Here is a 24,288-nt window from a genome sequence, read left to right as displayed (position 1 = left end):
AGGGGGCGGGCTCAGTCGAGAGCAGACTCCACCCCCCTGAGAACAGACAGTAATCTGTAACCAGAGCAGAGTGTTTGAGTTTACGAGATTAACGAGAGGAGATCAGGAGCCAGAGATCATCTTCATCCTCTTCAGACGCAGCAGCGCCACCATGAGTGTGACTGCTGAAACTCTCTCTGTGAGGCAATGTCGTTTTCTCCTCCAGCTGCTGATCAATCAACTGATTGAGTCAGAGTTGTCTGATTTATTTTTATAGTTTCAGACATTTAGGTTTTTTCTGATATGAAATTCTACACAGAGTATTAGAAACTTTAGAATTTAATTAATTAAATTAATGTAACTTACTGTTGAACAGAGTTTAATTTTAGTAAATAAAAATATAAAGATATTGGTAGACAGAAATGATAATTACAATAATAATAATAATAATAATAATGATGATGATAATAATAATAATAATAATGATAGCACCTCCACACACTTTAAACATTATACATTTTATTTCTATTATCTTTTTCATTTTAAATCACTTTTCATAAAAAACTAAGTTTTAACTTTCAGCACAACAATAAAATGTCCAACTTCTAAATACATGAAACATAAGAACTGAATCTTTGTATAAAACAGCTGACTCCAGTTTGTTATTACAACAGTGACACAAGAATTGATATTTTTAACTGAAGTAATAGTTGGTCACATGATCCCATTAATAATTCATGTAACATGAAATTAGGAGAATACAGAATAAAGTATTTAACGGTACAAATGTAACTTTAATAACGATACACCAGTAATAAACCAGAATAAATTCATAATCTGAAACAGCAGCTTCTCTAACGATCAAGATTTCATTGATAATTAATTGATTAATTTCAGTCTGATGACAAACTGCACAGTAACACCTGACTTCAGTAACATATTTAATTTCTTACATCACATGACAATAAAACAAACACGTGATCAAGAGTTTTGCTGAAAGAAACAAAGAAATGTAGAATCAGTTTGTTTGTTAGGGAGAACAGATCAATAAAGTTTGTACAAAGTGTAAATAGGAAGTTGTTTCTCACCAGCAGAGCTCGTCCTTTAGTTTCTATCGGCAGCAGGAAGTTTCCCAGAGCACAGACCACACAGGCCACAGCGAACGGAGTGAGCGCCAGAATCACCGACTGAGACATCAGCACCTGAAGTATACACAGACTTAAGTCAGACATGGACAAACACCTGAAACTCACCTGATGCTGAGTGCACCTGACCCTGAATGCACCTGAGCCATAAATGGAGCAATCATTCCTCCGATCCGACTGAACGACGTACAGAAACCCATCCCTAGAGACCGAGCCACAGTGGGGTACACCTGAGAGACAAAACCACCTGTTACCTGAGACCTGATCAACAAAAACCACCTCAGTCAAAACTAGCAGCAGAAACAGGACTCACCTCAGCTGTGTAAATATAGACAACATTAAAGTTCATGGAGACCAGAGACCGGAGCAGGAACAGCAGCACTGTGAACCCAAACCTGGAGAGAGAGACCGGAACAGAGGGACCTCAGAGATTCGGTCTGGAGGACTTCATAAGCCTGAATCCAGTCAGACTGGACCAGCAGACAGAAGAAGACTGTGAGGCTCTTACATCGTGGTGCAGATGTTGACCATCATGAACACAATAGCCGCCAGCAGCTGCAGCACCGCCAGACTCATCTTCCGTCCAAACACATTCAGCAGACAGATGTTTACTGGGACCACTGGTGGGACAGAGGAGGACACGATTAGACATGGACCTGGTCCTGCAGCTGGACCCTGGATCCTGCTGTGACTTACGGGCCACCTCTCCCAGGCAGCTGATGAGCAGCGTCTGGTAGTCGCTGACTCCGAAGGGGATGCAGTAACACAGTCCGTCCTCTTGGCGGTGTTTGACCTGATGTTCCTGGTCAGCATCCGTCACACACAACAGGTTCTTCTCCAGCAGCTCGGAGCTGCTCAGGACTGAACCGTAATACGCGAAGGACGCCACAAACCTGAGCGACGAGACCGGGATTTACAAGCTTCCTCATCAGTAAACATCAAGTAACGTTCTCCTCTACGTAGACGATGAACCACTCTCTCTTCCTGTCTAAGAATCAGCTGATTCTTGTTACTTGGTTTAGTGAATATTAAATGTTGTAACTTTCTCCAGTTCAACAAAGACCAGCATGGTTCTGTTAAAACAACCAGACTTTACATTGTCGCTTCTTCATCTGGTGAATGTTCTCTTTATTTAAATCAATCTGATGTAACTGTTTGACTCACTGTGTCTGTGAAGTTAAATAAATATATAATTACCATGAGTACCACAGCAGCAGAGACGTTCTCCTGAAGGAGGAACTGAGCAGAATCCTCCAGTTTCCTCTTTCTCTCTAAAACACAAAGACTCAAGCTGAGCCACAGCTGATGACCCTGATCCTGGACGACACAGAGTTCACAGAGAGACACATACACACCGAGTGTTGATAAGAAGGTGTGTACCTGAGCGGGCTCCACCAGTCGACCTGGAGGAAGAGCAGCTCTGTTCATGTCAGCGATTTTCTGCAGAATCTCAACAGCAGCCTGAACGTTTCCTGCCGACATGTGGTAACGAGCCGACTCTGGAATAAACTGATTCATAATCAATACAGAGAGACGTCAGTTAAAACCTTTCAGTTCAGAAGTTTGATGATGTCATCAGTCTGATCCTGTAACACACAAATGGTTCATGGGAAAATGAGACTTGACCCTGTTGTTGTTGAGGGTGAGTCAAATCCAACAAGCTCTGAGAGCTCCACCTCCACAATAGAGACCTTTACGTGAGGTCATTGATGTGGTGGACAGAGTGAAAGCCTCCTACCTACAGACTACTTGGGTGTATGGGTCCACACCTGTGCTCTGTCAGAAACAGCTGCAGTGTGGCTGTGTGTCAGCTGTGGGACAAGTGAGGAAGGCGTCTAACCTTGAAGAGGAAGATGAGGAGGACACTGGGAGTCACAGACAACCGGATCATCCACCTCCAGCCCAGAACAGGAACCACCAGCATCCCCAGGATGATGATCAGCATGGAGCCCAGCATCCAGAAGATCTAATACACACACAGAGGCAGAGAGCATGTTGGGAGATCTGCACCTATGACATCACACACTTCAGACCAATGGTATCAAATTACTTTAAAAGGTGATTTGAATGTGAATGGACGTGGCTGCAGTTCACTGAACAACCACCAGGGTCATTAATAACAAGGCTTTACTGAAGGTTGCATATAGAAACCTTTAATTTGTAGGAAACAGGAAGTGGTTTGTTTCAGACTCACGGTGGCCAGAGGCAGTAGGTAGGCTCGGTGCTTCGCTGGGATGAACTCGGTCTTCAACACAAACCTGAGCATAGGTAAACATTCAGACTGTGACCTGAAGATTAACCCCTTCATCACCAACATCAACACTTTAACTTTATAAATCTGTGACACTATGAACTAATATTATTCCTCTTCCACTGTTAACTGAACCACAGATGAGACTGGTGACCTCTGACCTCCAGTTAACCACAGTAAACAACTACATTTAAACTGGTTCATTATCAGACTGATGTTAATGTTGGTTCAAACACTGTAAGTGATGTTTTATAACAGTCAGGTCACTGTCACTTCACCTGTGAACGTGAACAGAGATTCAGAGACTGTGTGTGTGTGTGTGTGTGTGTGTGTGTGTGTGTGTGTGGGGGATCAGCTGACCCCTGTGACACTCCTGCGACCCCACAGCCGACCATGCTGCGCAAGAAGATGAACCAACTGTAGGATGGAGCAAACGAGGTGAGGAGGGAGAAGTAGGCACTCCACACAAAACCTCCAAACACCACCTACACACACACACACACACACACACACACACACACACACACACACACACACACACACACACACACACACACACACACACACACAGTCAGTCCAGGACAGGTGATCTGGTCTCTGGTGTTTTAATATCGACGTGTTTCACCTTCCAGCGTCCGTATCTGTCAGCGATGTATCCGCCCACTACTCCACACAGCATGAAGCCCAGGAACACCATCTACACACACACACACACACACACACACAGACACTGTTGCACACAGGAGTTTGACCTTTGACTTCTGACCAGTGGAGGTCTGTGCAGGTCTACATGAGTCCACCTGGTTCACTGTGTGAAACCCAGACCAGACCTGACCCACTGATCTCAGACCTGAGAACTGATCCAGACTCAGAGCTGCAGCTGGACTGGAGGGGGGCCACACTCCCAAGTCCAGTGACATAGAGACTCACCGTGGAGACCAGAGCCACCTGCCAGTTCTCCAGATGCCACTCACACCTGATCTCCGGTGAGACCACAGCCAGGAGCATGATCTCCATCGCCTCCACGATCTACACACACACAAATACACAGATACACAGACATCAGCAATCCTGCTCTAATCAGGTGGATGTGATGTCACCAGGTGGATGTGATGTCACACTTACATTTGAACTTCCCATGATGACAAACAACAGGATGTGAAACCGACCGAAGCCGATCGTCTCCACGGCTTCCTCCACTGTGTAGGTCTGATCTACACACACACACACGCACACATACACACACGCACACACGCACGCACACACGCACGCACGCACGCACACACACACACACACACACACACACGTGCACGCTCAGTATCACATTAAACAGTCCGGTATCGTGTCGCTGCCACCGGCTGGTGACTGACCAGATGAACCTGCAGTCAGGATTCAGGGGAAACTCACCCACATGTTCAGTGTCAGACCTTGACCTGACATGATGGAGAACAGAGGAGCGAGGTCAGAGGTCAGAGGGGGGCGAGTACAGAGTGTAAAGAGCAAGGCAAGGACAGGAAGTGATGAATCAGCTAATGGGTGTGACCTCGTTAGTCTGTCTCTTCACAGCAAGAGAAAGTTCACAGGACGTTAACAGTGACTGATGATCTGCATTATTGATTGTTGATCTGGAACTAACCATTGTTGTTGTTGTTGTTCTTGGAGCCCTGTGGCTCATCTGCAGGTTTCTCCTGCAGCTCCACCTCCTGCAGGTGGATGGCGCACACCAGCTGAGTCTTCATACAGTCATCCATCCTGACCACAGTTCAGTCATGTGGTCGTGACATCACATTGAAGACAGGAAGCAGTCAATGAGTCCAAGGAGGAAGTACGGTGAAGTCAGCCTTTGATTTCAAATTAAAAACTTTTTACTAACATCATAGTTCATCGAGATTCTGTCAACAACCTTGTTTGTTTCCACATGATTTTTATTAATATGCACAGAAAATTAAGAAACATGTTGACACTTATTTTCCTGTTTCAAGGTTTTATTGTGATTTTCAAAGATTTTATTTTCTCTCAGGTGAGTAAAGATTTCTCTCCCTTTCTGAGCAGAAACTGGATTCTTCATTTGAAAGTTTAGTAAATATTATTATAATATTCATAAAAACTTCATATCAAGTTTTTCTCCAGTTCACAAATACACATCAGTTTGATGACAGATATCGCCAATACAAATTTATTATTAATATTTATTCTTAATAATAACTAAAGAGAGAGAGCAGATAATTAACATTATCAATAAGACTGAGAAATGATTTAAACATTAAAGATGAATAAATCAAATCAAAGGTTGTTTGGAATAATGAAATTAGCAGTTGACTAAATTTCTTTTCACTAATTCATAGAAACTCAAACAGTAATTACAACCTATTTTTGCTGTTGTTTTATTTGTGTTTGTGGTATAAAAAGATGATCTAATGAAAAATGATTTTAAAACCTTTTTATGTTCTTGATTTTCCCCAACACCTGGAAAAAATTCTACTTTAATTTTTACATTTCAGCGAGAGTTTGAATTAATTTTAGGTCACATTAATTCAAACTGATGGTTTTTAAATATTAATTCAATGGAGTTTAAATTTCATCTTTAAGTGATTAAAGTTCACAGGTAAATAATCATTCAGATTAATGTTTGTTTCCTGTCATGATTATTGTTATGAACCTGATAAACAGATGTTTCCAGGTGTTACAGGTGTAAATGAGCCTGGTTGACAGGTTGTAGGCGGAGACACTGAAAGCAGCAGGTTTCACAGAAACTGAAGCCAAAGTGTTCAAAACCCCCATTTACACATGAACGAATTTCATGATCTTGAAACTAATGCTGAAAGGTAAAGGTAAGGTTAGGTAAACTAAAGGTAAAGGTAAGGTGAACTGAAAATAAAGGTGAAGAAGAATCCGTCAAGTGTTTTACATAAATCCGAGCCTTGAAGCGTCTGTTTCTACTCGGTTCAAAAAGTGGATTTTACTGAACCTGAGTGTCTGAACGAGCATTATCAGAGAGCCGAGTCCCACAGGAAACTCTTTTAAACGGTCTCATAATGTTTCCGGTCGTGTCCGTGATTTTTTTTCAACCAACACCAAAGAGAAAACCTTAAATCACAGAAATATAAACGAAGTTTGGCGGGAGGTTTTCTCCGGGCGTAAACACCGAGTGACTCAAGAGGATATCAGTCATTAACTCTGGTTTCTTAAAGCAGAACCTGATGATCAAGAACACAAGTCTACCTGCAGTAACTTCAACTTAATGTTAACTAAACTGTTCCCGCCAACGACCAACACCTGTCTGCATTCACCTTGATTTAAGAGCCTGTACTTACACCGCGGGGAGTTTTAACCCTGGAGCCGCTGGTTTGTTTTCATGATGCAGGAGTTTCTTCCGGATTAAAATGTTGTTGTTGACCTGCCCAGGTGTATCAGGAAGTGACATCGTCACCAGGGAACCCGCGGAGGGAGGAGGCAGAGGAGGAGGGAGCGGGCGTTCAATGGGAGGGGTCAAGTTTATACACGGATTGTCAGGTGGGTGGAGGCCTGTTGATGCAGGTTTAACTGGTGATCATTACAACAGAGAATCAAGCCACTGTAAATAAATATAAATATTAAGAAAATAAAGTTATAGTTGTTTATTATTTATACGACTTTATTTTAGTAACGCTTTTCTCTAAACTGTATTCTCTAAATATTACCTCCTTTCATTAAACCATTTTTATTTTCTTAAACAATCACAGATTATGTTTGGAAACATAGCTTTACAGTAGAAATATATTATTATCAAAATGTTCAGACTTTTTCTCAAAATATAAAATTTTGTCCTTCAAACACTAAAATTATTCTAATTTATATATAACGACTTTTTTCTTGAAATAATTCAATTTTATTCTCCTAATATTGAGTATTAAAAATGTATTCTTGAAACTTTATTCTGGAAATAAAATGGTTTTCTACTGTAATATTTATTTTGAATATCTACTCATTGGCCCTGATTCATAAACTTTCTAAATTTGAACCTTTTCTGTTTAGTTTTCTTATGTGTGTTTCCATAGAAACGAAAGTTTCAGATCGGGACATCATCTCACAGGAGATCACATGGATCACGAAACAAAAATCAGTTGATGATGAATAACAACATTTTAAATCATGTTTTGTCTCTAAATGAAAAATGAATACTTAAATGAATAAAGAAAAATCTGTTTGAATTTGAATACGTCTTTAATGTTTGTTAACACAGTCTTTTAGATTGAAACACCACAGGATGCAGCTCACACAGACTTTGGGTTGAACAGGTCCTGTCATGTGACACAGTCAGATCAGCTGAGAGATAACCTGGCTGCTGTTGAACAGGTGAAACTGCTGGCAGTGTTTCCAGGTCACATTAAAATAACTCTTCCTTCAGAGTCTGTCTCCACAAAGCAGCTTCACTGAGACCTGAATCATACCTGGAACCTGGACTGATGTGAACTCACCTGGTCTGAGTTCTCAGTGAAGCTACCTGTTGGAACAGAGTCCAGAGAGGAACAACAGGAATGTGGTTTGACTCAGAGCTGCAGCTGTATGGAAGTTTATTCATGACAAAACTCCTGAAACAATCCAACAGGTAAAGACCTGAAAACACACCTGCACAAGGTCAGAACAGAACAGGTTCTGATCAGGTTTAATCAGGTCAGAGTCTGCGAGGTAAGGTATCTTTGACGGGCCGATATCTTGTGCAGTTGTTAGTAAATTTTTTTCAAGTGTTAATCAGATCCTTGTGTCAATGTTAATGACAAGATAAAACATCACCTTTCAGACATTTGGGCTCAGTACCTTTCAGTACCAGGTGGGTCTCTGAGTCTGGACCAGTAGTTTTGTCATGAATAAAACACCCACAGTGCACCTGGTCGTGTACTGGATTCTCACTGAGGATCACAGATCTAGAAAACACAGAAAATCTAGAAAACATGGAGGAAACATTCAGGAGGAGTTTATGAAACCTGCAGAGCAGCAGCTTGAATCCAGAGTTCGATGTGAGAAGACAAACTTCTCTTTTCAATCATGACACCTGCAGGGTTTATCTTTTTTTCAGACGCACCTTGAGTCCTTGAATTAGCACCATGTGATCCTGTAGGCTTGGCCAAGTCCCACAGCTTGACTGACAGGTGCTAGGCCCAATCAGAAAGTCTCCAGGCGACTGGATTCTGGTCCATGGAAGGTGTGTCGGCATCATCGCCGGGCAGATGTTTGAGTCCATTCAGCAGAGCTATCACAGATAAAATATTTTCCAAGCATGAGTTTTTCTATTCAACATCATATCAATTTTCAGTTATACACTGTTTATTGTTACCATCTTCATTTAGATTCAAAAATATCTTCTGGAAATGAAAAACAAAAACAAAACAAAACAAAAATGTTTTAAGATGTTTTTTTCTACTGTGTTTAGATGAACAATGGTTTTATGGCACTGTGACATTAATCACTCTTTGCTCGCTCTTAACTTGATGTGGAACAACTCTTCACTTTTACAAACTTTGTTTTTAACATCTTTTAGCAGCATGCTAACATTAACTGGAACATCACAAGTAGCTAAAGCCTCAAACTCAGTCAAACATGCTGAAGAAGAGCAGAGAGCAAAGACGAACAAACCCTCTCCTACCCCGTGGAATCAGATTTCACGAGCAACCAAATTCTTCACAATACTACAGAGAAAACATCCAACCAGCAGAGGGAACCGTCATTCAGCTGTGGGACCAACAAAGGGAACCTTCATTCAGCTGTGGGACCAACAGGGGGAACCTTCATTCAGCTGTAAACCAGCAGAGGGAACCTTCATTCAGCTGTGGGACCAACAAAGGGAACCTTCATTCAGCTATGGGACCAACAGAGGGAACCTTCATTCAGCTGTGGGACCAACAGGGGGAACCTTCATTCAGCTTTAAACCAACACAGGGAACCTTCATTCAGCTTTAAACCAACAGAAGGAACCTTCATTCAGCTTTAAACCAACAGAGGGAACCTTCATTCAGCTGTGGGACCAACAAAGGGAACCTTCATTCAGCTGTAAACCAGCAGAGGGAACCTTCATTCAGCTGTAAACCAGCAGAGGGAACCTTCATTCAGCTGTGGGACCAACAAAGGGAACCTTCATTCAGCTATGGGACCAACAGAGGGATCCTTCATTCAGCTGTGGGACCAACAGGGGGAACCTTCATTCAGCTTTAAACCAACAGAGGGAACCTTCATTCAGCTTTAAACCAACAGAAGGAACCTTCATTCAGCTTTAAACCAACAGAGGGAACCTTCATTCAGCTGTACGACCAACAAAGGGAACCTTCATTCAGCTGTAATTTATTTATTTTATTCATTTTCATTATCTTATGTGCTTGCTGTCTGTGTTGTACTGTGTATTGGGACTATGTTGCACAGTGATTCTTTACTTTATATAAAACTGATTGACTGACAGTCAGTTAGTGGTGAGTCTGTTTTCTTGTGTGCATTAAATATGACAGGCTCTGGGGGACACTGGTGTGTCTGCTTTTAGCTTTAGCTGTAGTACCTGATTCTGCTGAATCACTGTTTCCCATTTTTGCCTCCTACACTAACCCCTTGACCCACCTGTCACCTGACAGACTTGTCGCTCTGCCCACAGACTGATGGATGCAACAAATCCGCAACGAAAAAATTCGATATTTAAGCGATGCATTAGCGCAGGTTTTTTTTCATTGCCACCGATACATGAAAACGCGAGCAAGCAGCTACGCTAAGCAACGTCTCCACAGAGAAACAAAAGCTGGTTCAAAATCTACAGCAAGCTCAAACACAAGAGGATTACAACCACAGAACAGTAGTTTGGTCTTTTTTCATCAAAATAAAGGATTTAAAGTATACTTTCATATATGAGCAATAAAAAATAAGTAACATCTCAATACTCCAATAATAACGCTAACATTAATATTGTGCTCATTGGGATTCTATCTCTTTACATATATTTATATTAATTCTTATAGATATTTATTTATACTTTTTTTCCTGTTTTTGTCCCTTTGATGTGGGAACTGTGTGCCACCTCCTGCTGTCGACAGTGCAAGACCTCATCAATATGGTTTATGGGCAGAGACCTGATCCCCATGGCTGATGGAAGTGTGGAAGGCAATAAGTGATCAATGATGAAATGGTATGAGGCTAACGGTTAGCACCACAGAAGGTCCAGAGGGACAATTCACTTCAGACCTCCAGGATGGATGATTGACTCCAGAAGTCCAGAAAGGACTATCCACTCCAGAAGGTCAGGAGGGACTATCCAAATCAGAAATCTTGGAGGGACAATCGGGTCCAGAGGTTAAGAAAGAATGATCCAAACTAGAAGGTTAGGATGAATCATCCACTCCAGATCTTCAGGAGGGACCATCCACTCCAAATGTTCAGGAATGAATTGCAACTCTAGAACTCCAAGAAAAATCCACTCAGTATCAGAGGGGACCATCCACTCCAGAGGATCAGAAAGGACTATCTGCTCCTTAAGTTCATGGAGGACCACCCATTCATGAAGTTAACATGGGACCATCCAATTCAAGCAGTTAGGAGGGATCATTCCAAACCAGAATGATAAGAATGATCCACTCCATAAGGTCAGGAAGAAACCTCCACTGCAGAAGGTCCACATGGACCATCCACTCCAGAACTCCAGGAAGTACAATCTGCTGCAGAACTCCAGGATGGATGATTGACCCCAGAAGGTCAGGAGGGACCATCCTCTCCACAAACTCAGACAGTAAGATCCACTCTAAAACTCTAGGAGGGACAATCCTGTCCAGGAAGCACTTCAGTGGAAACACAAAGAGTCCAACTCCCGTCCGATGAAACACTGAGCTGAAGAATGACAGACAGACAGATAGGCAGACGGGACCCTGTAAAGTACCGGAGGTCTTTCAATCAGAAGACAGGAGACATGGATCGTGGTCCAGAGTTATTTTGGGTTTAGCGATACAGACATAGATTAGCTCAAGAGAGTCCAGAGTGTGGATCATTTAGTTTTAGGGTTTTAATCCAGTCCTAACAGGCTTTGAGTGGTTTAAAACAATAACCAGTTGAATTCTGATCCAAACTGGTCCAGATCTGTCTAAGGGTAGCTGGTCACTGAAGCCTGTTTCTGGGCCAAACGACGCAGCTCCTCCCTGATAGCCTTGATAAGTGAGGCAGAGGTGTGGGCGGAGGGCGAGGCGTCCTCTGGCGGGTATTCTGGAGTGGGTGAGGTCAAGAGGAGAGGTGGTGCTGACGGGTCCTGCAACGAGGAGCTAGGCATCTGGAAAACAGAGGAAGAGGAGAACTCAGGGAATGACAGCACCTGTGGGGAGAAGGGAGAGGGAGGGGAGGTGAAGACCACAAAATAGCACTTTGTGAGCAGTCAAAGAGCAGACCTGGACATGAAACTGAATCATGTAAAGACACTTAATGAAATCAGAGCTATCTTTTCCACTGTGATTTAGACTGTAGGCGATAATAAGGAAGAATGATTAGCACTCTGAACGTCAGCACAGGACAGTCTAGCCTAGTGTGGACTGGTATGGACTAGTCTGGCATGTTCTGGTCAGAATACATTTGAACATTTCTGATTAGCACTGGTGTTGTCAGAACTTGTTTGGACTGGTCTGGACTAGTTCTGGTCCCTACATCACCATACCTCTCAATACTACACTGATAGTTAAACAACGGAACTAGTTGGTTTGATCCAGGTTTGGTTGATTTTACAACTCCCCAAAGTGGACTCACACTCTCTCTGCTGGCTCCTGGTCTGGATAGGTCCTGGTCTGTGTGCTGCTGGTTCCAGCTTGAGCCAGTGGGGCCAGACATGCTGCGACCCACCCCAGGGTAAGCGCCGATATGACTGGACAAACCCACCTGTGTCAAGTGGTGGAGTTGTGCACCTGGAGGTTCATAAACTCAGTGAGTAAAGTCAACAAATACTACTATAAATGTTTCAGAACTTTTAAATGAGAGTAGTTTACCTATAAGCTGAAAATATGATGTTACCTGTGCTGCCCCCTACAGGTCGTGGTCTGGAGGAGGAGGGGGGGTCCTCATACTGTCCTCTGTTGGAGTAAACCGTCTCCTGCAGCTGATCTCCAGTAGAAACATACCCTCCTGAGCTCAGGCCCTGCCTGGATAAAACACACGGAGCATCAGTACTGGTTCAGGTCCAGCCATCACTCATGGACCTGGTTTTAAATTCACTGACACCGACCTTTGCAGCAGTCCCTGGACTGATGTAGGAGACATTCCCAGCTCTGCATATCTCTGCAGGAAGAAGAGAAGAAGAAGACCATGAAAACTGAACACGGATCCATGACATTCCATGACACGACAGTATTGGGCCTCAGCTGCAGGTCAACACACTCACTGCAGAGAAGGGGCTGTGGGAGGGGGCTGCTGGGTAAGAGCCCCACTGTCTGCCTGGGGGGCGGGCCTGAGGGGAGGGGCTAGGCAGGGCAGGGCTTACCCCGCTAACCCCTGCGCTGCCCTGCGAGGACGGAGACACCAGAGCAAAGGCGTCGTCCAGGAGGGAGTGCATCTGTTGTCGGGCCTCCTCTATGGAAGGCTGGGGGGGCATGTATGGTGGTGGGGCCGGTGCTGGGTCAAACACCTCATCAGTAGGGGACGGACTGCCGTGATCTGGGGGCAGGTCAGGATCTGACTGTGAGAGACGAGAGAGAATTACTAAACATATTCCACAAGGATCAACCTGAGGTCCACTGTCATTTATATTTAATAATATTTATTGTACAACTCAGTACAATGTGCACTTTTATGCTGATGATACCATTTTGTATCTATCGATGCTACTTCAGACCTTCTTTTGATTATCTCCAGACCATCTTTACATTTCCTTTAAAAGAGTGTCTGAGGCTCCTTTCAGGTGTAAAGAACATGTATATCAGTTTATATCTGTTTTCATAGTGGACTGAGAACCAGAGACCCGTCCACTAGGGTTCTATCTTTTTTATACTAAAAAACCAAGGTCATCTGCATATAGAAATTTCACTAGAGCAGGGTATATTTAAACAATTTATATTTAATGAAAATTAAAGAGACCCCAACACTCCACCCTGAGTAACCTGACATTAAGGGTTACGGTTGTCATATCAGATGTCCTGTTTACACTGAACCAGCTCTGAACCAGTTGTGTGTGATTTGATCAATAAAACTAAAGTCAATCTTCATCCAGTCTGTTCAGTTCCACAGCACAAATCCTTCCTGTGGATCCTGACTACAACCAGACGACCAGAGCTGCACTGCTGATGGTTCACACACTCTCACACTGATTCAAATCTACATGAGTAGGTCTCACCATGTAGGCCACGTTGTTGAGTCCTGGGTACTTCCTGTAGGTGGCACTCTGATCGGTGAGCAGCCGGTCTCTGTCCGTGTCAGGAAGACTTCCGGGTCCCGGCTGAGCACGCCGACCCCGAGGAGAGCGCCTCCCCCTGGAGGGACAAGCACTATGATACTCATTTATCAAATTTATAGTGTTTACTTCTTTACGATATAACTAGCACATTCTAAAGACTCCTCTGAAACCTTATAAAACACTAAACCCATTCTCACTGTCCTCGGTTTTCATCCATTCATCCCTCTTTCTCTCTTTCTTCATCGTCTGTTAAGGAATGTATGATTTTTGTTCAAATGTCCTTTAAGGTCTGTTCAGCATCACATCTGTTTCTCACTCTTTTACTTTGTTAATGTAGTGTTACAGTAGAGACAGACAGACAGACAGAGGACAGACAGAGGAGAGACAGAGGACAGACAGAGGACAGACGGGACAGACTGACGACAGACCATGGACAGACAGAGGACAGACCGAGGACAGACCGAGGACAGACTGACGACATACAGAGGACAGATCGAGGACAGACAGAGGACAGACTGACCGAGGACAGACAGAGGACAGACCAAGGACAGACTGACAACAGACAGACCTAGGACAGATAGAGGACAGACTGACGACACACAGAGGACAGAAAGACTGAGGACAGACAGAGGACAGACCGAGGACAGACATAGGACAGATCGAAGACAGACCAAGGACAGACTGACGACAGACAGGACAGATCGAGGACAGACCGAGGACAGACCGAGGACAGACTGACGACAGACAGAGGACAGACCGAGGACAGACAGACAGACTGAGGACAGACATAGGACAGATCGAAGACAGACCAAGGACAGACTGACGACAGACAGAGGACAGATCGAGGACAGACCGAGGACAGACCGAGGACAGACTGACGACAGACCGAGGACAGACTGACGACAGACAGAGGACAGACCGAGGACAGACAGACGACAGATCGTGGACAGACCGAGGACAGATCGAGGACAGACCAAGGATAGACAGACAGACTGACGACAGATTGAGGACAGACAGACAGACCGAGGACAGACCGAAGACAGACAGACAGACCGAGGACAGACAGGACAAACCGAGGACAGACAGAGGACAGATCGAGGACAGTCCGAGGACAGACAGACAGACAGACCGGACAGACAGAGGATAGTTCAGGAGTTCTCAGGTGAAGTCTGACCTCTTCCTGGAGTCGATGTGCGTGGGGGGTGAGTGGGCGTCGGCCTGCAGGATGCAGTCCATGTGGTCATGGGCGGAGCTGTAGAGTCGCTGTGCTACCTCGCTCTGCACCGGCCCGTCTCCGAAGGCGTCCATGATATCATCCATGGAGGGAAATTCACACTGGCCCCGCCTCTTGGCCCGCTGCCGAAGTTTGTTCCTGTGATGCTCGATCTCTGACTTGTGTCTCAACGCCACCTGTAGGAGCGTAGGTGAATGACGTCAAGCGGGTTTTAAAGGCCGAGCAGTGAGTTTGTTTGTGTGTTTGTCTCGATGACTCTCTCACCTCTGTGTTCACCTTCTCTGTGAGCGTGGGGCTCGGCTGTGATGGGGCGTGAGGCGGCGGCGGACTCGGTTGAGGCTGCATGGCGATCAGCTGCACTTTGTTGGCCTGTCGACGAGTGCCATCAGACGAGCCTCGAGACAGACGGTCCACGTGGTCAAAGATGGAGGATGAGGAGAGAAGTTCGTCTGGACCGCTGCATGATGGAGCTGCTGGAGGAGAAGAACCTGAGGTTACAGTCTTCAGCTGCAAACTGACATCAGCTTTCGTTACCATTGTAACAACAAAGCGTCACGGCTTCTTCTCTCAGCTCATGGGCTGATTTATTCTGAGGCGTCAAACTGAAACTAACTGGACTGGAAACAGGTTCCAGAGTCCAAGGAACCGAATCTGGTTCTGAACCACTGGGACCTGCAGGTTCTCGGATCCTGATGATTCAAACTACTGGTCAGAACATAAACCTGCCGTATGTGTCAATCATCCAACAGACTGTTCTCTTAAGATCTGAACCAGCTGCTCTGACTTGGGGGGGGGGGCTTAGCTTGTGATGATGAATGAATCAAACGTACCCATCTTGCTCCTCCCTTCAGTCCAGAAGCATGAAGAAGAAAAGACAATTAAAACAGAGAAACAGGTTTGACTGCTCACTCATCCTCCACACCTCTATTTTTCTATTTTTATACTTTTCTATCTTTCTATCTTTCTATTTTCCTTCTCTCTCTTGCTCTCACTCGTCAGAACTGGATATTAAAAAGTCAAACAGTTTAGGTGATGATGTCACTGTGTCTCAGACCATTTTTGGGCGTCTTCCTGTGCTGTTTCCCCTCAATGGGCGTGGCCACCGGACGGGTGCTTTCCTCTGCTGACTCTCTGCCGCTGGATTGGTCGCTGCCTAACGAGTCTCCGTCCGATGGGCTGAGCCTGACAGAAGTACGAAGAATTGGTTGTGGTTGTGGTTCTGCTGAAGACCGGATCTTAATGTTCCTCAGCAGAATGTGGAGATTTTAACATGTTGTTCATCATATTTATCTATTTTCAGAAGACGAAGCGTGTCTAACCTTCCTCTGCGGCGGCTGGACCGGCCTGCCTTGGTGGACGACCCTTTAGATTTGGGGGTGTTGAGGTCTCCGCCGTCAGAGGGCGTGGCCTCTTTGACAGGGGCGGGCAGCGGCCCAGGCTCCTGGATCACCATGATGTCATCTTTACTGTGCTGACCGAGGTGGAGCTTGGCGAAGTCGAAGCCTTTGACGCTGGGAGCCTGAAGCTAAGGACAGAGGACACATCTCAGTCGTTTACATTCACCTTCAGGACAGGAAACAGCTGACTGACTTCCTGTTGACCTCTCACCTTCTGTCTCTGCTGGATTGTGTTGATGGCATCCGGCTGGAACTCAAGCTTCTCGGAGCCGCACAGTTTCCAGTAGAGGATGATGATGATGAAGACAGCCAGCAGGACGGGGACAACCACGCCCACAATCAGCCAGATGCTGCTGCTCTGAGTCTCCGCCGGGGGGACGGACAGAGTCTCCACAGCTGGATGAGAAACAGGTGGGAGACAGGTGAGGGACAGATGAGGGAAATAAGAAGTGAATGTTTGTCTCTGTCTTGGAGGAGACAAAGTCTGTCCACTGTCTTTTAGTCTCTACATGTCTCATGTTCATATAAACTGTGTGTGAACAAACATGTTTAAATAATCAATCAATATCTGCTGATTATTTTATACTGATTGTAATATTATATAATGTAATAAAACAGTGAGTCTGATGGTCCCTGGTTCAGGGTCTGACTCACGCTGGGCCAGCGGTCTCTGGACTCGGTGTCCCAGGACAATGGCGGCTCTCTGAAGGTCCAGACGGTTCAGGGTGGCGGCGGTCGTCTCGGCCGGGATCCGCTCACCGGCCGCACCCTCCACAAAATACAAGACCTCCAGGGGGCGCTCCGCGCCCGACAGCCTCGCCACCCGCACCACCTGAGACACAACAGGTGGGTCACATGTCACAGTCAGAAAAGCTCCGCTAACTGATGTCATCATACACGTACATGTCTGTACAAGACAAGGTAAAGGTTTTACACCAAAATTTCACCAGTGAAAAAACTGGTACAAAGGTCAGAGGTAAATGAAAGTGCAGGAGACCAGAACCTGAAAACACCTGAAGATGTTAAAACAGGTTTTTATCAGTGAAGAACAAACTGGTGAAACTTCATCTGTCCTGCAGCAGAGGAAGTAAACAGTAAACACACGTGTGTGTGTATACCTGTATGATGAGTGTATACCTGTAGACTGTTGTTGCCCACGGCAGTAGCTCTCCTCCAGCGCCTCCTGCTGGACTCCTGCAGTCCCTCCTCCAGCAGCAGAGCCAGACGTCTCTCCAGACGAGCTTTAAAGCTTCTCTCAGTCACCAGCTGATCCTGAACTCCCAGCAGCACTGAAACAGGAAACACACAGGTGTCACCACAGATATCCCCACCTGAGATCATCTGCTGCAGGTCACACTGTCTTCATGTAAAACTAGTCAAATCTGTCCTAATGTTCCTTTACTTCAGAGACGTGTTCATGAGGTTGTAAGTGCACAGGTGTGTTCTCACCTGTTCTGACCCAGGTGGAGCGCAGGTGGTGAGATGTGTTCAGCTCCGGGTAGTGAAAGGCTGCAGACAGAAACATGTTCTTAAAGAATGTCACACGTTTAACACACACGTGTCTGTTCACAGATTTAACACACACACTGACCATGACACAGTGCTTGCATCAACATGTGTGTGTGTGTTACAAACGAAAGTGTGTGTCGTACGTTCTGCGATCTGCACAGCAGGAAATCCGACGTAGAAGCTGAACTCGACCACACTGAGCTTCCTCAGGTGTTCGCTGACCTCTGACCCTGGCAAGTAGCCCCGCCCATCACGCATCGCAAATGTGATCTCCACAGGAACCTTCTGCTCAGGCGCCGGCTGGGACACGCCCATGGTGATGTTCAACAGCTGCAGAAGACGAAACAGTGTGTCGACGTTTTTATCTTTAGATTTCATCAACAGGGAAGTGACAGTTTTCATCATTAATAATAAAGAAATAACCGACTCACCTGTACGGTGACGTTTCCCGCCTCATGTGAGCGCCTCCGTGTCTCTGCGTATGCCATCATCAGCCCTCTCTCCACCCGTTCGCTGAAGTTACAGACTCGGATGTCGACGTGGGCGGGGACGAACTGCAGCACAGAGTGGATCTGATACCTGAGGTCAGGTATGGTGTAGAGCGGTGACACGGTGGGAACCGGGCCGAAAGAACGCGGCGGTTGGCGGAGGGCGTTGATGACGGCCACAGCAGTGAAGATCATGGGTCCTGATACAACACGAAAGGCAAAGCTGGACGGAGTTCTAAGGAACTGGAAACAGAGAGGAGATGGACAGCTGTCAATCATCTAACAATCTAACAGATGTGTTCTGTTGAGCAGGTACAGGTTTAATCATCATCAATCATGGAATCAAATGAGCCCATCATGAAGGTGTCGTCATGACGACATGTTTGTCAATCTTAACTTTACAGCAGAGTTAATGTTGTCCTCTTACAATCAGCTGGTAGTGAAGTGAAGTAAAGTGAAGTAAAGTGAAGTAAAGTGAACTGAAGTGAAGTGAAGTAAAGTGAATTGAAGTGAAGTAAAGTGAATTGAAGTGAAGTAAAGTAAAGTGAAGTAAAGTATTGTGACGTGAGGTAAAGTAAAGTGGATTATGTTAAAAAGATCTTTGATCTTTGTGTAGTGTTGTGTAATATGGATGAGGTGACGTTTACCTGGATGAGGTGACGTTTACCTGGATGAGATGATGTTTACCTGGATGAGATGATGTTTACCTGGATGAGGTGACGTTTACCTGGATGAGATGACGTTTACCTGGATGAGATGATGTTTACCTGGATGAGATGATGTTTACCTGGATGAGGTGATGTTTACCTGGATGAGGTGATGTTTACCTGAATGAGATGATGTTTACCTGGATGAGATGATGTTTACCTGGATGAGATGACGTTTACCTGGATGAGATGATGTTTACCTGGATGAGATGATGTTTACCTGGATGAGGTGATGTTTACCTGGATGAGGTGACGTTTACCTGAATGAGGTGATGTTTACCTGGATGAGGTGACGTTTACCTGGATGAGGTGATGTTTACCTGGATGAGGTGATGTTTACCTGGATGAGGTGATGTTTACCTGGAGCTCCACTGAGCGGTTGAACTCTCTCTTCAGAAGATCTCTGACCTGACTGAAACCAGCCGACGAACCCTTGGAGCTGACTGCAGGAGGGATTCAAAGACAGATCAGTTGACTCGTATTGGTTGGATTCACAGGTAAACAAACATCATTCAAAGAGGTAGACAAATGGAATCACAAAGTATTTACTGAAATACTCTCTTAGTTACATAGGCCTGAATACTTAGATCAGGACTCAGCTGTACTTGTCAAGGTTGACTTAGACGCAATAAAAAGAACTGTGCATGTGACAACAACAAATACAAGTATCTCGTGTTCTTGTCACCTGACCTTCGTGGTCTTACCTACTCTGACCAGGTACATGTCTGGCTTGGTGATGTTACACAGATACTGTCTGGTGGGCGGGATCTGGGCCACTCTTGGTGTGGTGACAGGGGGGGCTCTGGTCAGGCTGATGGCTGTGATCTGGGTGGTGGTGGTGATTGTGGTGGTCGCCTTGGTGTTGGTGGTGGTCCTGGTGGGTGGAGCCTTCACTGGCTTCTCTGTAACCACCGGGGGCCTTTCTGGTCTGTCGGGACGGGTGGGTGGTCCCAACGGGGGTGGGGGAGGCACCCGGTTGGTGGTGTTGGAAGGAGGGCGGGGAGGGTATCTGCCCGGGACTGGGATGTGATCTTTGGGTTTTGGAGCAGACAGAAGAGTGGTGGAGGGGGTTTTGAGGGTAGTTGATTGAGTAGGTGGCTTCTTCTCACTTGTGAGGATGGGAGAGAGGGTGAGGGGAGGGGTGGGCCCAGCCAGAGGACGCTTGGGCTCCCGTCCTGGAGGAGGGCCAGAGCTTGGGGATGGAGATGGAGTTAGACGGTGAGTTTGTGTTGTTGTAGGAGTGATGGGGGGTTTGGCATCGGTCCAGTTGACCTGGTCCTGGTCTTTCTCCCTGTTGTTCTCCCTCTCCCTCTCTCTCTCCCTCTCCCTGTCCCTGTCTCTCTCTCTCTCCCGGGCCAGCAGGTTGGTGTAATACTCCAGACTGTTCATGTCTGGCAGCAGCAGCTCCGTCGGCTCCAGAGGCATCATGTCCTCCAGGTCGTAGTCCTCCTCCCAGGTGGGGAAGACGTCCAAGTGGGTGGGGCGAGTGTGCAGTCGGATGCTGGGGGTGGAGGAGGAGGGCGAGAGGGGGAGACGGGTGGAGAGAGGGACGGTGGGACGAGCAGGGAAGACAGTGTCATAAGAGACCCAGTCCCCACCAGCGTCATCATCGTAGGGGTGGTTGGGCAGCGGCGTGGCCAGGGCCAGCTCCTCGCCGTCGGGCACCATGAAGGACAGAGTCTCCAGGTAGTCTCCAGAACCCCAAACCTCCTCTAGGGAGGGACCCTGCTCCCAGGGGGGAGGAGGGGTGAGGGTTGGCTGGGTGTGAGGGGGGAGGGGCGGGGGGAGGCTGGGGGACAGGAGGTCCGGGGGTCTGAGTAGAAGGTGGATCCCCTGAGCGCCAGAGTCCGAGTCGTCCCTGGAGCCTCCACTGTTACCATGGTAACCAGAGTCTGAGGGCGGGCTTGGGGCAGGGGGCCTGGGAGGGGAGGGGGGTGAGGATGGTGTAGAAGGACGTGATGAAGCCTCCATCGTCCTGTTGAAGTTTAACACACCTGTGGGCGAGAGTCGGAAAAATTCTTTATATCATCCCCACAGACCCTCAAGACGAGGAACTTGACTAAAGCTGACGACCCTGGTCCAAAGTCCAGAATCCTGACCAAAGTCCAGGACCTTGACCTAACCCTAAGTCTGGTCTGATTACAGGCCTAAAATAAAATAATTCACTCTAATTATATTTTGTTATAACAATTTATTACAATTAGACACACACACACACACACACACACACACATACTCTTTTAACACAAGGGCTTTAACTCCTCTGTTCTGCTGCAGTCTTTCTAAACCTATTTGTCTTTGTGTCATCACACACACACACACACAGTCAGCCTTGACTGGGGCTCTTTCATCTGGTGCCGGCCTCGTTGCCATGGTGACGCGGTGCTTTGCGGCAGCATCACGTGCCGAACGGAGACGAGTCATTGGTATTCAAGAGACGACGCCCTCAAACCCCACAGTACAGAGATAGATAGATAGATAGATAGATAGATAGATCAGCTGTGTGTTACAGATCAGTTGTGATGGCTGTGATTGGCTGTGATCAGCTCCTGTCTGTGTGTATCATGATGTTCAGACTGTGATACTGAAGGAAACTGGCGGATTCTCTGTGGAGTTTTGCAGACTCTGTTTCTCTGGTTTCTAAGTGGATATAATGATATAATGATGTCACATATATTAATGATGTCAAGTATATTCTGTTTAATGTGTCATGTTGCCATTTTACCAACTTTTACCTATTTTTTCCTCATTAAGTTAGTTTGTGGCTAATGTCACAGTGGTCGTGAATCTGCTGCTTCCTGTTGCTCTGTACGACCTGCTCCTGTTTGTAGTTTTTAACTAATGTGTGTCGACCTCGTTAATAAAAATAAAGTAAATTAAATTAAATGACATCAATGTTCCATAAATGTCTGGTGGAGATTAATTCAGTTTAAGTTTAGGTCAGGGAATTCATTATGTCAATGACAGGTCCCCACAAATGTAGGAAGACAGTGTGTGTGTGTGTGTGTGTGTGTGTGTGTGTGTGTGTGTGTGTGTGTGACTCAGTATCAGTGGGAGAAACATGAAGGAGGATAAAGACTGAGAATAAGATTTCCTGTTTCAGCCAAGAATCACAGACATTCCAAACTTCCTTATAAGGACATCCACCTTGCACTTCCTGTTTCCTACAGGTATAACAAAGGTCAAAGGTCAGCAGCTCAACACCTGTCCTCCAGACCTCTTGCATTAATTTGGTGAAGTTACCTTTTTAGTTTGTCCACCTGTTTGTTGTGGAAGACTTTGACCTAGTCCAAACCTGGACGTGAACCAGACCTACAGGACTGAGACCTACAGGACCCAGACCTACACGATCCAGACCTACAGGACCCAGACCTAGAAGAACCAGACCTAGAAGAACCAGACCTACACGATCCAGACCTACAGGACCCAGACCTAGAGGAACCAGACCTACACGATCCAGACATAAAGGACCCAGACCTAGAGGAACCAGACCTAGAGGAACCAGACCTAAAGGACCCAGAACTAAAGAAACCAGACCTACAGGAACCAGACCTAAAGAAACCAGACCTACAGGAACCAGAACTAAAGAAACCAGACCTAAAGAAACCAGACCTAAAGGAACTGATACTGTCAATAAATAACTTACATGATCTTCAGAGAGCTTCCCCTCCTCTGACGGATACTGAGACAGAACCAGATCTACAGAGACTGGACTTAGCTGGACTCAGATCTGTGGACTGCTCCTTTAGAAAACAGAAAAACTTCTTACCTGCAGCAGGTGAGCTTGTCACCATGGAAACCAGCATGCCAGTCACCAGCAGGATCACACCGAGAGTTCTCCTGCATGCTGAGGTTCTGGGGTCCATCCTGGTCCTGGTGCCGGGGTCCGGCGGGATCACAGGGTCCATCGTCCTCAGAGGGCCGCTGGTCTGATCCCGGTACAGAGCACCGAGGGCCCATCAGGAGGACCTGAACAGAGAGACGGGTCAGCGACAGGTCAGACTGTCAGGAGCTCTCAGCCCTGACACACCTGAACAGGTTAAAGGTCAGACTCTCATCACTTTGTAAATTAATCAATTAATCAATAGGTAATTAACTGATAAAGAATCAATAGTTAGTTCATCTTTAAAGATTTTATTTTATTTCCTCCACATTCTGTTGAGTAGGTTAATCTATCGGTAATAAATATAAGTATAAATCAGAATTTATTGATTATTTAAAACTGAGTCAGCAATGTCACAACTGGACCCAAGATCCGGGCAGCAGAGGACCAGGTTCTGGACTGGTCTCTGCAGACTTTCACTTTTTCTGGGGGGCCCCCACCCACAGGCTTGTGGTCTGTGGATCTCCTGATCCTGGATCCAGCAGTGAGGTGCAGGCCCGTCCTGACTCCCATCACTGGATCACTGGTTCATGTCCCTGGCTCTGCTCGGGCCCTGCTCCGGATCTAGTAGTACTGTTTCCATGCCCCCCTGCTAGACCCGCACGGCTTGGCTCGGCTCGGTCCGCTCTGACGATGACTCCATTATCGGACAGATAACCGCGGCCTGTGCCTCATGTGTCAGCGTGAGGACGGCTGCTCCATTGCCGCTCTACAGGCTCCGTCCCTCGGTTACAGTTGCCCTGATTACCGGTCCGTCTCTGCTTTGACGTGGTCTGCACCGACGAGAGGGTCTGGAGCCTCCTCCCTTCTCTCTGATCCGAGGAAGCAGCGGTGAGCAGCGGACAGCCGCAGCTGGAGCCTCCATGCCGCTAAAACCGACAGCGAGCAGCGGCGATGCGGATCAGACCCGCGGCTGCCGCCTCCTTATTACCGACGATTTATACCAAAGCTTTTCATTGAGAGCGAGCCGAGCCGAGCCGTGCCGAGCCGTGCTAACGTTGCGTGTTTTACCCCCAGTCGGAGGAGACCTACCTGCCATCCTGAAGATGCAGTTCGGGCGCGTCACACCTCTCCACAGCCGCGCGGCGCGCTCCCTGCGCTGGGAAGGTGGAGGCGGAGAGTCCCTGCAGAATCACACCTTCCTCCCTCTGTCCGCAGTCTTCTTCACCTCCTCACAACGGACAGACCTCCTTTGCGGGGGGATCCGGATCCGTCCGTGCTGGTCCCGGATCCGTCAGCTTCGGGGCACGTCCGGTATTGGTACCAGTCTGATCCGGCTCCGCCTCATTTGATCCAAATCTACAATTCAAACGACATCTTGTT

General features: G+C 46.4%; 2 protein-coding genes across 22 annotated transcripts; both read right to left on the bottom strand.

The window, feature by feature from the left end:
• Positions 1 to 479: 479 nt before the first annotated feature.
• svopl (SVOP-like) lies at positions 480 to 6,845 on the bottom strand. 3 transcript variants are annotated; one of them, XM_056367078.1, is made up of 16 exons: positions 6,690 to 6,845; positions 5,012 to 5,216; positions 4,501 to 4,589; positions 4,306 to 4,404; positions 4,001 to 4,072; positions 3,736 to 3,860; positions 3,319 to 3,382; positions 2,965 to 3,090; positions 2,505 to 2,633; positions 2,322 to 2,395; positions 1,821 to 2,017; positions 1,633 to 1,744; positions 1,438 to 1,519; positions 1,265 to 1,354; positions 1,068 to 1,181; positions 480 to 972 (listed from the first exon to the last, which is right to left on the bottom strand). In XM_056367078.1, the coding sequence occupies exons 2-16, from the start codon at positions 5,124 to 5,126 to the stop codon at positions 961 to 963; spliced, it is 1,500 nt and encodes a 499-aa protein (XP_056223053.1). In that variant the 5' UTR covers positions 5,127 to 5,216; positions 6,690 to 6,845; the 3' UTR covers positions 480 to 960. The 3 variants fall into 3 exon arrangements, with proteins under 3 accessions (XP_056223053.1, XP_056223052.1, XP_056223054.1); XM_056367077.1 differs by having other exon boundaries at positions 5,012 to 5,127; positions 6,690 to 6,795; XM_056367079.1 differs by lacking the exons at positions 4,001 to 4,072; positions 4,306 to 4,404; positions 4,501 to 4,589; positions 5,012 to 5,216; positions 6,690 to 6,845 and adding an exon at positions 3,911 to 3,930.
• Positions 6,846 to 7,559: 714 nt separating this feature from the next.
• Positions 7,560 to 24,136, bottom strand: si:dkeyp-27e10.3 (UPF0606 protein KIAA1549). Of its 19 annotated transcripts, XR_008826455.1 has the most exons (24): positions 23,998 to 24,136; positions 22,852 to 23,051; positions 19,787 to 21,076; positions 19,443 to 19,525; positions 18,319 to 18,618; positions 18,031 to 18,217; positions 17,828 to 17,887; positions 17,516 to 17,667; positions 17,033 to 17,210; positions 16,590 to 16,774; positions 16,301 to 16,506; positions 16,036 to 16,163; positions 15,812 to 15,826; positions 15,246 to 15,454; positions 14,922 to 15,157; positions 13,688 to 13,823; positions 12,740 to 13,033; positions 12,584 to 12,636; positions 12,373 to 12,500; positions 12,112 to 12,266; positions 9,328 to 11,686; positions 9,234 to 9,265; positions 9,170 to 9,201; positions 7,560 to 9,106 (listed from the first exon to the last, which is right to left on the bottom strand). XR_008826455.1 is itself a non-coding variant. In XM_056367374.1 (21 exons), the coding sequence occupies exons 2-21, from the start codon at positions 22,988 to 22,990 to the stop codon at positions 11,462 to 11,464; spliced, it is 4,359 nt and encodes a 1,452-aa protein (XP_056223349.1). In that variant the 5' UTR covers positions 22,991 to 23,051; positions 23,998 to 24,136; the 3' UTR covers positions 7,560 to 11,461. The 19 variants fall into 19 exon arrangements, 7 of the variants coding, with proteins under 7 accessions (XP_056223349.1, XP_056223355.1, XP_056223356.1 ...); XR_008826450.1 differs by having other exon boundaries at positions 9,234 to 11,686; XR_008826454.1 differs by having other exon boundaries at positions 7,560 to 9,201; positions 9,359 to 11,686.
• Between the last annotated feature and the right edge of the window lie 152 nt (positions 24,137 to 24,288).

The sequence above is a fragment of the Seriola aureovittata genome, chromosome 22 (assembly GCF_021018895.1).
Source record: "Seriola aureovittata isolate HTS-2021-v1 ecotype China chromosome 22, ASM2101889v1, whole genome shotgun sequence".
Lineage (NCBI taxonomy): Eukaryota > Metazoa > Chordata > Actinopteri > Carangiformes > Carangidae > Seriola > Seriola aureovittata.
This window is presented reverse-complemented; position numbering and strand designations above follow the sequence as displayed.

Coding starts and splice junctions, on each gene's coding strand:
- si:dkeyp-27e10.3 (XM_056367374.1), bottom strand. CDS start 22,990: ATGGACCCTGTGATCCCGCCGGACCCCGGCACCAGGACCAGGATGGAC. Junction 13,034..13,687: donor TCAACAACGTGGCCTACATG/GTGAGACCTACT, acceptor CGTCTCTCACAG/TCAGATCCTGACCTGCCCCC. Junction 11,687..12,111: donor CAGGAGCCAGCAGAGAGAGT/GTGAGTCCACTT, acceptor TTCTCCCCACAG/GTGCTGTCATTCCCTGAGTT.
- svopl (XM_056367078.1), bottom strand. CDS start 5,126: ATGGATGACTGTATGAAGACTCAGCTGGTGTGCGCCATCCACCTGCAG. Junction 4,405..4,500: donor TCATCATGGGAAGTTCAAAT/GTAAGTGTGACA, acceptor GTGTGTGTGTAG/ATCGTGGAGGCGATGGAGAT. Junction 1,355..1,437: donor TCTATATTTACACAGCTGAG/GTGAGTCCTGTT, acceptor TTTGTCTCTCAG/GTGTACCCCACTGTGGCTCG.